Source organism: Salvelinus fontinalis, chromosome 10, assembly GCF_029448725.1.
Source record: "Salvelinus fontinalis isolate EN_2023a chromosome 10, ASM2944872v1, whole genome shotgun sequence".
Lineage (NCBI taxonomy): Eukaryota > Metazoa > Chordata > Actinopteri > Salmoniformes > Salmonidae > Salvelinus > Salvelinus fontinalis.
The window spans coordinates 39,861,742-39,874,241 of NC_074674.1; the positions used below are offsets into that span (position 1 = coordinate 39,861,742).

The 12,500-nt window shown below is 46.1% G+C and overlaps 1 protein-coding gene across 2 annotated transcripts in view; it reads left to right on the top strand.

The window, feature by feature from the left end:
• Positions 1 to 12,500, top strand: part of tiam1a (TIAM Rac1 associated GEF 1a) — a 198,892-nt gene that overhangs the window by 70,488 nt on the left and 115,904 nt on the right. For both annotated transcript variants that reach the window (XM_055936803.1, XM_055936804.1), the window contains exons 5-6: positions 9,761 to 10,090; positions 10,647 to 10,881. In XM_055936803.1, coding sequence (XP_055792778.1) covers positions 9,761 to 10,090; positions 10,647 to 10,881 — 565 coding nt within the window. The remainder of the gene's footprint in view (positions 1 to 9,760; positions 10,091 to 10,646; positions 10,882 to 12,500) is intronic.

A 12,500-nucleotide genomic window follows, 5' to 3' on the forward strand; every position in this document is an offset into this window, starting at 1 on the left:
CAGCTGAGGTCTTGTTGAACAGCTGAGGTCTTGATGAACAGCCGAGGTCTTGTTGAACAGCCGAGGTCTCGATGAACAGCTGAGGTCTTGATGAACAGCTGAGGTCTTGATGAACAGCTGAGGTCTTGATGAACAGCTGAGGTCTTGTTGAACAGCTGAGGTCTTGTTGAACAGCTGAGGTCTTGATGAACAGCCGAGGTTTTGTTGAACAGCCGAGGTCTCGATGAACAGCTGAGGTCTTGATGAACAGCTGAGGTCTTGATGAACAGCTGAGGTCTTGATGAACAGCTGAGGTCTTGATGAACAGATGAGGTCTTGTTGAACAGCTGAGGTCTTGTTGAACAGCTGAGGTCTTGATGAACAGCCAAGGTTTTGTTGAACAGCCGAGGTCTCGATGAACAGCTGAGGTCTTATTGATCAGATGAGGTCTTGATGAACAGCTGAGGTCTTGATGAACAGCTGAGGTCTTGATGACCAGCTGAGGTCTTGATGACCAGCTGAGGTCTTGATGAACAGCTGAGTTCTTGATGACCAGCTGAGGTCTTGATGCCCAGCTGAGGTCTTGATGAACAGCTGAGGTCTTGATGAACAGCTGAGGTCTTGATGAACAGCTGAGGTCTTGTTGAACAGCTGAGGACTTGTTGAACAGCTGAGGTCTTGATGAACAGCTGAGGTCTTGATGAACAGCTGAGGTCTTGTAGAACAGCTGAGGTCTTGATGAACAGCTGATGTCTTGATGAACAGCTGATGTCTTGATGAACAGCTGAGGTCTTGATGAACAGCTGAGGTCTTGTTGAACAGCTGAGGTCTTGTTGAACAGCTGAGGTCTTGTTGAACAGCTGAGGTCTTGATGAACAGCTGAGGTCTTGTTGAACAGCTGAGGTCTTGATGACCAGTTGAGGTCTTGATGAACAGCTGAGTTCTTGATGACCAGCTGAGTTCTTGATGCCCAGCTGAGGTCTTGATGCCCAGCTGAGGTCTTGATGAACAGCTGAGTTCTTGATGACCAGCTGAGTTCTTGATGCCCAGCTGAGGTCTTGATGAACAGCTAAGTTTTTGATGATCAGCTGAGTTCTTGATGCCCAGCTGAGGTCTTGATGAACAGCTGAGTTCTTGATGACCAGCTGAGTTCTTGATGCCCAGCTGAGGTCTTGATGAACAGCTGAGTTCGTGATGACCAGCTGAGTTCTTGATGACCAGCTGAGGTCTTGATGACCAGCTGAGGTCTTAATGAACAGCTGACGTCTTGATGAACAGTTGAAGGTCTTGATGAACGGCTGAGTTCTTGATGACCAGCTGAGTTCTTGATGCCCAGCTGAGGTCTTGATGAACAGCTGAGGTCTTGATGAACAGCTGAGGTCTTGATGAACAGTTGAAGGTCTTGATGAACAGCTGAGGTCTTGATGAACAGTTGAGTTCTTGATGCCCAGCTGAGTTCTTGATGCCCAGCTGAGGTCTTGATGAACAGCTTAGGTCTTGATGAACAGCTGAGGTTTTGATGAACAGCTGAGGTCTTGATGAACAGCTGAGGTCTTGATGAACAGCTTAGGTCTTGATGAAAAGCTGAGGTCTTGATGAACAGCTGAGGTCTTGTTGAACAGCTGAGGTCTTGTTGAACAGCTGAGGTCTTGATGAACAGCCGAGGTCTTGATGAACAGCCGAGGTTTTGTTGAACAGCCGAGGTCTCGATGAACAGCTGAGGTCTTATTGATCAGATGAGGTCTTGATGAACAGCTGAGGTCTTGATGAACAGCTGAGGTCTTGATGACCAGCTGAGGTCTTGATGACCAGCTGAGGTCTTGATGAACAGCTGAGGTCTTGATGAACAGCTGAGTTCTTGATGACCAGCTGCGGTCTTGATGCCCAGCTGAGGTCTTGATGAACAGCTGAGGTCTTGATGAACAGCTGAGGTCTTGTTGAACAGCTGAGGTCTTGTTGAACAGCTGAGGTCTTGATGAACAGCTGAGGTCTTGATGAACAGCTGAGGTCTTGATGAACAGCTGAGGTCTTGTTGAACAGCTGAGGTCTTGATGAACAGCTGAGGTCTTGATGAACAGCTGAGGTCTTGATGAACAGCTGAGGTCTTGTTGAACAGCTGAGGTCTTTTTGAACAGCTGAGGTCTTGTTGAACAGCTGAGGTCTTGATGAACAGCTGAGGTCTTGTTGAACAGCTGAGGTCTTGATGACCAGTTGAGGTCTTGATGAACAGCTGAGTTCTTGATGACCAGCTGAGTTCTTGATGCCCAGCTGAGGTCTTGATGCCCAGCTGAGGTCTTGATGAACAGCTGAGTTCTTGATGACCCGCTGAGTTCTTGATGCCCAGCTGAGGTCTTGATGAACAGCTGAGGTCTTGATGATCAGCTGAGTTCTTGATGCCCAGCTGAGGTCTTGATGAACAGCTGAGTTCTTGATGACCAGCTGAGTTCTTGATGAACAGCTGAGGTCTTGATGAACAGCTGAGTTCGTGATGACCAGCTGAGTTCGTGATGACCAGCTGAGTTCGTGATGACCAGCTGAGTTCATGATGACCAGCTGAGTTCTTGATGACCAGCTGAGGTCTTGATGACCAGCTGAGGTCTTAATGAACAGCTGAGGTCTTGATGAACAGTTGAAGGTCTTGATGAACAGCTGAGGTCTTGATGCCCAGCTGAGGTCTTGATGAACAGCTGAGGTCTTGATGCCCAGCTGAGGTCTTGATGCCCAGCTGAGGTCTTGATGAACAGCTGAGGTCTTGATGAACAGCTGAGTTTTTGATGCCCAGCTGAGGTCTTGATGCCCAGCTGAGGTCTTGATGAACAGCTGAGGTCTTGATGCCCAGCTGAGGTCTTGATGCCCAGCTGAGGTCTTGATGCCCAGCTGAGGTCTTGATGAACAGCTGAGGTCTTGATGAACAGCTGAGGTCTTGATGAACAGCTTAGGTCTTGATGAACTGCTGAGGTCTTGATGCCCAGCTGAGGTCTTGATGAACAGCTGAGGTCTTGATGAACAGCTGAGGTCTTGATGCCCAGCTGAGGTCTTGATGAACAGCTGAGGTCTTGATGACCAGCTGAGTTTTTGATGCCCAGCTGAGTTCTTGATGCCCAGCTGAGGTCTTGATGCCCAGCTGAGGTCTTGATGAACAGCTGAGGTCTTGTTGCCCAGCTGAGTTTTTGATGCCCAGCTTAGGTCTTGATGAACAGCTGAGGTCTTGATGCCCAGCTGAGTTCTTGATGCCCAGCTGAGGTCTTGATGCCCTGCTGAGGTCTTGATGAACAGCTGAGGTCTTGATGAACAGCTGAGTAGCACGGGACTTCAACAAAACAATCCTATGTAACCATGTGGCTCGTCAATAACCATGTTGGTATCTCCTGATAAAAAACACTGTGACAATTGACAAACTGCTGAACAAAGTCATGAGACAAGTACAGAAGACTTTTAAGAATACATGTAGTATTTACAAATCAGACATTGGATAGGTGCTCTAAGTCCTTTAGTTACAAATGTCCTTAGTAATGCCGGACAGAGCTGTCCTACTTCAGTAAAATAGCACACATTCCCACATTTATAAATGTCAGTATACTTATGAAAACAGATGGGAGTACACACAGTATTCGAACAGACTATGTGACCAACCGGCTCGATTCGGTCTTATGTAGCAAACATATATATATATATATATTTTTTTATGTTGGATAAATCTAGACAGAGTTAGAAAATAGTATTTCATACACTACAGTTGAGGAACCATGGGAAAGTAATTCTGCTTTGAAAGTTGATAAACTTGTAACCCCACTTTTGAGAAAATGACCTTTGAATGTTTTGGTACACCTACTGGAGAGCTCTCCTTTGTCTACACCCGTTCAGTATCGTTCACACCCTCTTAAGCCTTAGCCCCCACCCATCTCTTTAAGGATTCACATGAGGTCATGTGCTAAACAGAGTGAGTACGGTAGTAAACAACCAAATACTTCAAGACTAATGGCTGGTTTAAACTTCGTCAATCGACGTGTCAGTAGAAAGTTGTCGCGGTGACATCATGAACATTCTACTGTCGTCCGACATCAAACTTGTCATTATAACAAACACAAAAACGACATCATCTCATGTATTTTAACACCAATAATCCCATCCGTTTAATAAATGTATTTAGTAAATGTCAATCTAGTAAACAAGGCAACTAAAAGCTACTTTCTAAACAATGTTTTGGTTTGTTTCTAGCTTGTTAGCTTGTTAGCTTGTTAGCTTGTTAGCTAACGTTAAGTTAGCTGGCTAGTCAGTTCAAATAATGACCATATCACATATCTGACAACGTCTTGACTTTATCTCATTTGTATTCATTATTAGACAGAAAATAAACTCACAACAAGATCCTTATTTACAAGTTAAATGGCGAGTTAATTACAGAAAATATCTTACGGTTGTGAGTGTGATGAAATAAAAGCAGGGCATTCTACCTGAAGGATTTTAGAATTTGGACACGTTGGCCTAACTTTATATCCGAATCTGACTTTGGTGTAGGTCAAGTGGTTCTTCACATTATCGTTTCTGGTAAACACTGCATCAAATAAAATCAAAAGCTTATTTGTCCCCTGCGTATGCTTCCGAGTGGCACAATGATCTAAGGCACTGCATCTCAGGGCATTTCAGTGCTAGAGATGTCACTACAGACCCTGGTTCGATTCCAGGCTGTATCACAACCGGCTGTGATTGGGAGTCCTATATGGGGCGGGGCACAATTGGCCCAGCATCATCCGGGTTAGGGTTTGTCCGGGGTAGGCCGTCATTGTAAATAAGATTTTTTTCTTTACTGACTTACCTCGTTAAATAAAGGTTAAATAAAATAAAACATACAGAAGGTGTAAATGGTAAAATATATATTTTTAAATGTAAAAAAAATAAAATATTATGTGGCGCCTGAAAAGGAGAAATATTTACCACATTTGTATTGTATGGATGACGTGCTTCTGAAAGATGATGAAAAAAACGTCTTTCTTGAGAGTTTGAGAGCTGGTCTTTCCATCGTTCTCTCCTCTGTAGTAGCTCTAACCCATCTCTAGCCCAGCTCTTTCCCATCTCTAGTCCATCTCTAGCCCATCTCTAACCCATCTCTAACCCATCTCTAACCCATCTCTAACCCATTTCTAACCCATCTCTAACCCATCTCTATCACAGCTCTATCCCAGCTCTATCTCAGCTCTATCCCCAGCTCTATCCCAGCTCTATCCCAGCTCTAACCCAGCTCTATCCCAGCTCTATCCCAGCTCTATCTCAGCTCTATCCCCAGCTCTATCCCAGCTCTATCCCAGCTCTAACCCAGCTCTATCCCAGCTCTATCCCAGCTCTATCCCAGCTCTATCCCAGCTCTATCCCAGCTCTAACCCAGCTCTATCTCAGCTCTATCCCCAGCTCTATCCCAGCTCTATCCCAGCTCTAACCCAGCTCTATCCCAGCTCTATCCCAGCTCTATCTCAGCTCTATCCCCAGCTCTATCCCAGCTCTATCCCAGCTCTAACCCAGCTCTATCCCAGCTCTATCCCAGCTCTATCCCAGCTCTATCCCAGCTCTAACCCAGCTCTATCCCAGCTCTATCCCAGCTCTAACCCAGCTCTATCCCAGCTCTATCCCCAGCTCTATCCCAGCTCTATCCCAGCTCTAACCCAGCTCTATCCCAGCTCTATCCCGGCTCTATCCCAGCTCTATCCCCAGCTCTGACCCAGCTCTACTCCCAGCTCTATCCCCAGCTCTAACCCAGCTCTATCCCAGCTCTATCCCAGCTCTATCCCAGCTCTATCCCAGCTCTATCCCAGCTCTAACCCAGCTCTATCCCATCTCTATCCCAGCTCTAACCCAGCTCTATCCCAGCTCTATCCCAAGCTCTAACCCAGCTCTATCCCAGCTCTAACCCAGCTCTATCCCAGCTCTAACCCAGCTCTATCCCAGCTCTATCCCAGCTCTAACCCATCTCCTGCCCAGCTCTAGCCCATCTCTAGCCCAGCTCTAGCCCCGCTCTATCTCAGCTCTATCCCAGCTCTAACCCAGCTCTAACCCAGCTCTATCTGCCTTGTCTGTAAGGCTGTTTTACTCCACTGTTGGTGAAGAGTCTCCACTTTCTAGGGGACATAAATGGTTAAGGGCAGACTGTGTGTCTGTGTGTGTGTGTGTGTGTGTGTGTGTGTGTGTGTGTGTGTGTGTGTGTGTGTGTGTGTGTGTGTGCGTGCGTGCGTGCGTGCGTGCGTGCGTGCGTGCGTGTCTCTCGGGGGTGTTGACTCGAAACAGTTGAGGGTAGACATTGCGTGTTGAGTGTAGTCTGTAAATCTGTTCTCGTGTAGAATTTGTGTTCTTTCATAAATGTTCTTCTCTCTGTCTCTCCAGGGCGTCTCTGTGTGTCTATATGCTCTTATCATAATATGCACCGTTGTGTGCATTCCAGGAGGTGTTCTGTATGTTCCTATGAATTTCTCTCCAGGACAGCTCAGCCGTTATGGGCGAGGGCAGTGTGTGTGTCTGTGTGTGTGTGTCTGTGTGTGTGTGTGTGCGTGCGTGCGTGCGTGCGTGCGTGCGTGCGTGTGGTTTTACATAAACATACTGTACCCGTCAAAAGTTTGGACACACCTACTCATTCAAGGGTATTTTCTTTCTTTGTACTATTTTCTACATTGTAGAATAATAGTGAAGACATCACAACTATGAAATAACACATATGGAATCATGTAGTAACCAAAAAAGTGTCACTATATATGTTCTATTTTAGATTATTCAAAGTCGCCACCCTTTGCCTTGATGACAGCTTTTTATTCTCTCAACCAGCTTCACCTGGAATGCTTTTCCAACAGTCTTGTTGGAGTTCCCACATATGTTCAGCACTTGTTGCTTTTCCTTCACTCTGCGGTCCAACTCATCCCAAACCATCTCAATTGGGTTGAGGTCGGGTGATTGTGGAGGCCAGGTCATCTGATGCACTCATCACTCTCCTTCTTTGTCAAATAGCACTTACACATCCTGGAGGTGTTGGGTCATTGTCCTGTTGTCCTGTTGAAAAACAAATTATAGTTCCACTAAGCGCAAACCAGATGGGATGGCGTATCGCTGCAGAATGCTGTGGTAGTCATGCTGGTTAAGTGTGACTTGAATTCTAAATCAATCACAGACAGTGTCACCAGCAAAGCACCATCACACCTCCTCCTCCATGCTTCACGGTAGGAACCACACATGCAGAGATCATCCATTCACCTACTCTGCGTCTCACAAAGGCACAGCGGTTAGAACCAAAGATCTCAAATTTGAACTCATCAGACCAAAGGACAGATTTCCACTGGTCTAATGTCCATTGCTTATGTTTCATGGCCCAATCAAGTCTCTTCTTCTCATTGGTGTCCTTTAGTAGTGGTTTCTTTGCAGCAATTCAACAATCAAGGCCTGATTTACACAGTCTCCTCTGAACAGTTGATGTTGAGATGTGTCTGTACCTTGAACTCCGTGAAGCATTTATTTTGGCTGCAATCTGAGGTGCAGTTAACTCTAATGAACATATCCTCTGCAGCAGAGGTGACTCTGGGTCTCCATTCCTGTGGCGGTCCTCATGAGAGACAGTTTCATCATGGCGCTTGATAGTTTTTGCAACTGCACTTGAAGAAACTTTCAAAGTTCTTGAAATGTTCCTGATTGACTGACCTTCATGTTTTAAAGTAATGATGGACTGTCGTTTGTCTTTGCTTATTTGAGCTGTTCTTGCCATAATATGGACTTTGTATTTTACCAAATAGGGCTATCTTCTTTATACCACCCCTACCTTGTCACAACACAACTGATTGGCTCAAACGCATTAAGAAGGAAAGAAATTACACAAATTAACGTTTTACAAGGCACACCTGTTAATTGAAATGCATTCCATGTGACTACATCATGAAGCTGGTTGAGAGAATGCCAAGAGTGTGCAAAGCTGTCATCAATGCAATGGGTGTCTACTTTGAAGAATCTAAAATTGTAATGACCGACGCTGGAGACGAGAAGCAAGTAGAGGGAGTGATGAAACAATGGACATATAACGAAACAGGAACAGCGTCTGGACAGGGGGAACAAAAACAACATTACGACAATAATGCGAATGGGATGAAACAGACAGATATAGGGAAGGTAATCAAAACGTGAAGGAGTCCAATGAGCACAGATGCAGGTCATGATGGTAACAGGTGTGCGTAATGATGGTGGCAGGTGTGCGTAATGATGGTGACAGGTGTGAGTAATGATGGTGACAATGATGGTGACAGGTGTGAGTAATGATGGTGACAGGTGTGAGTAATGATGGTGACAGGTGTGAGTAATGATGGTGACATGTGTGAGTAATGATGGTGACAGGTGTGAGTAATGATGGTGACAGGTGTGAGTAATGATGGTGACAGGTGTGAGTAATGATTGTGACAGGTGTGCGTAATGATGGTGATAGGTGTGCGTAATGATGGTGACAGGTGTGCGTAATGATGGTGACAGGTGTGCGTAATGATTGTGACAGGTGTGCGTAATGATTGTGACAGGTGTGAGTAATGATTGTGACAGGTGTGCGTAATGATGGTGACAGGTGTGCGTAATGGTTGTGACAGGTGTGTGTAATGAGCGCCAGAGATGGAGAGCTGGAGCAGACGAGACAGAAATATTAAATATATTTTTATTTGTTTAACACTTTTTTTTGGTTACTACATGATTCCATATGTGTTCTTTCATAGTGTTGATGTCTTCACTATTATTCTACAATGTAGAAAATAGTAAAAAAATAAAGAAAAACCCTTGAATGATTAGGTGTATCCAAACTTTTGACTGGTACTGTATAAATGTAACGGATGTGAAATGGCTAGCTAGTTAGCGGGTGAGCGCTAGTAGCATTTCAATCAGTTACGTCACTTGCTCTGAGACTTAAGTAGTGTTGCCCCTTGCTTTGCAAGGGCCGCGGCTTTTGTGGAGCGATGGGTAACGACCGTGCTTCGTGGGCGACCGTTGTCGATGTGTGCAGAGGGTCCCTGGTTCGCGCCCGTGTCGGGGCGAGGGGACGGTTTAAAGTTATACTGTTACATTGATGCTGTTGACCCGGATCACTGGTTGCTGCGGAAAAGGAGGAGGTTGAAAGGGGGGTGAGTGTAACAGATGTGAAATGGCTAGCTAGTTAGCGGGTGCGCGCTAGTAGCATTTCAATCAGTTACGTCACTTGCTCTGAGACTTAAGTATTGTTGCCCCTTGCTTTGCAAGGGCCGCGGCTTTTGTGGAGCGATGGGTAACGACCGTGCTTCGTGGGCGACCGTTGTCGATGTGTGCAGAGGGTCCCTCGTTCGCGCCCGTGTCGGGGCGAGGGGATGGTTTAAAGTTATACTGTTACATAAACACACATGAGAAGCACTATATTTAGTCTTGGGCTACAGGTTATGACAGAAGAGAAGCTGCATGTAGGCTATATCATAGACGAATAGTCAACAATTATGTCGGAAATTAGAAGCAGAACTTTACCGATGTCAACTAGATTATTGAGGCGACCATTCTATCGATTCATGACACCAGTCTTTTCCTTTCAAATCCATGAAGGGAAGTGAACAAGTGCACACTTTGGGAGAAAGTTAGTTGATAGTTGGCATGTAACCTGTGTGAAATAAGACCACATGACAATACAACCACAACAGCCGATGTATAAAATAAAACCACATGACAATACAACCACAACAGCCGATGTATTTAATAAGACCACAAAGGTAGTTGATATTTTGGGACGTAACCTGTGTCTCTCTCTCTGTCTCTCCAGGACATATCAGGTGTGCTGGGAGACGGCAGTGGGTATGGCGACAGCGGCATCGACGGGGTTGCCACGGAGATGGACGGGGAAGTGGGGCCAGGGTCACGACGCTGTAAGGCCATGTCGGCCTCGTTCTCCGTCTACTCTGCTGCCGGGAGCAGCGCGTTTAACGGGAGTGACAGCGGGAGCAGTAGTGGAGGAGGAGGAGGAGGAGGAGGAGAGGGAGGAGGAGGAGGAGGAGGAAGAGGAGGAGAGGGAGGAAGAGGAGGAGGAGGAGGGAGAAAAGGAGGATGGGGAATGTATGATAACTTCCATCAGGACTTTGAGAATCAACACTGGGTATGAATCTGTCTTTCCATCTCTCCCTGATAGCTTCAATGTTAACACCTCTGTGCCATCCTTCTAATTGATCCTTCAACAGAACTCATTCGTTCAGAACTCAGTCTTCTCAGTAAAACTTGACTGTTAAACTGTTTAAACTTTGCATTTAAATTGACATTAGTTAGATTCTGTTTTAAAACTTTACATTTAAATTTAGATTATTTTAAGATTAAACAGACTAAAGTAGGTGGTTTATTCTATCCTCTATCTCGCTCGCTGTCTCTCTCTCTCTCTCTCTCTCTCTCTCTCTCTCTCTGTCTGTCTGTCTGTCTGTCTGTCTGTCTGTCTGTCTGTCTGTCTGTCTGTCTGTCTGTCTGTCTGTCTCCATCTCTCTCTCTCTCTGTCTCTCTCTCTCCATCTCTCTCTCTCGCTGTCTCTCTCTCTCCATCTCTCTCTCTCGCTGTCTCTCTCTCGCTGTCTCTCTCTCGCTGTCTCTCTCTCGCTGTCTCTCTCTCTCTCTCTCTCTCTCTCTCTCTCTCTCTCTCTCTCTCTCTCTCTCCCTCTCTCTCTGTAGACTCGTCGAGAGCGTGACTGCACGGAGGAGGCGGGCTCAGCTGAGAGTGACGAGCGTAGCAGCGGCACACTGAGCACGGCTTACCCATCGGACGCTCTCATTGGCTGCTGTGCGCAGGGCACGGTGAGGAAGGCGGGAGCTCTGGCAGTGAAGAACTTCCTGGTTCACAAGAAGAATAAGAAGGTGGAGCCAGCCACCAAGAGGAAGTGGAAACATTACTGGGTGTGCCTCAAAGGTACGACTCACACAAATACATTCTCACAACCATCTCATTGTTGCCTTTTTTTAGTTAAATATCCTTCTTAAATTTCAATCAGTGTTTTACCAATTTATTCCAATATGAGATGCAGCTAATCAAACGAATGAACTAATCATCACTAAGTAATTGCATCAGGGGCAACACTTTGTTTGGAGAGTTCATCTGTAGAAGCTCTACATACTACCAGTACCATTTCAACTAACTATCTACTAACCCTAACCTTAACCCTTATCCTAACCCTAACCCTTATCCTAACCCTTACCCTTACCCTAAGCCTTACCCTAACCCTAACACTTACCCTTAGATTTCCTACCCACCCACCTCTGTCTGTCTGTCTGTCTGTCTGTCTGTCTGTCTGTCCTTAGATGTCCTCTCCTCTATTCAATCATTGTCTAATTTAACACCATGATTGAATCACAACCACTTGAGATCCAACATAACAGGAGAGAAAATAGCTCCTCTGTTAACATCCCTGTCTCTCCTCTCCTCTGTTAACATCCCTGTCTCTCCTCCTCTGTTAACATCCCTGTCTCTCCTCCTCTGTTAACATCCCTGTCTCACCTCTCCTCTGTTAACATCCCTGTCTCCTCTCCTCTGTTAACATCCCTGTCTCTCCTCTCCTCTGTTAACATCCCTGTCTCTCCTCTGTTAACATCCCTGTCTCCTCTCCTCTGTTAACATCACTGTCTCTCCTCCTCTGTTAACATCCCTGTCTCTCCTCCTATGTTAACATCCCTGTCTCTCCTCCTCTGTTAACTTCCCTGTCTCTCCTCCTCTGTTAACATCCCTGTCTCCTCTCCTCTGTTAACATCCCTGTCTCTCCTCTCCTCTGTTAACATCCCTGTCTCACCTCTCCTCTGTTAACATCCCTGTCTCCTCTCCTCTGTTAACATCCCTGTCTCTCCTCTCCTCTGTTAACATCCCTGTCTCTCCTCTCCTCTGTTAACATCCCTGTCTCCTCTCCTCTGTTAACATCCCTGTCTCTCCTCCTCTGTTAACATCCCTGTCTCCTCTCCTCTGTTAACATCCCTGTCTCTCCTCTCCTCTGTTAACATCCCTGTCTCACCCCTCCTCTGTTAACATCCCTGTCTCTCCTCCTCTGTTAACATCACTGTCTCTCCTCTGTTAACATCCCTGTCTCTCCTCTCCTCTGTTAACATCCCTGTCTCTCCTCTCCTCTGTTAACATCCCTGTCTCTCCTCCTCTGTTAACATCCCTGTCTCTCCTCCTCTGTTAACATCCCTGTCTCCTCTCCTCTGTTAACATCCCTGTCTCTCCTCCTCTGTTAACATCCCTGTCTCTCCTCCTCTGTTAACATCCCTGTCTCTCCTCCTCTGTTAACATCCCTGTCTCTCCTCTCCTCTGTTAACATCCCTGTCTCTCCTCTCCTCTGTTAACATCCCTGTCTCTCTCCTCCTCTGTTAACATCCCTGTCTCCTCTCCTCTGTTAACATCCCTGTGTCCTCTCCTCTGTTAACATCCCTGTCTCTCCTCCTCTGTTAACATCCCTGTGTCCTCTCCTCTGTTAACATCCCTGTCTCTCCTCCTCTGTTAACATCCCTGTCTCCTCTCCTCTGTTAACATCCCTGTCTCTC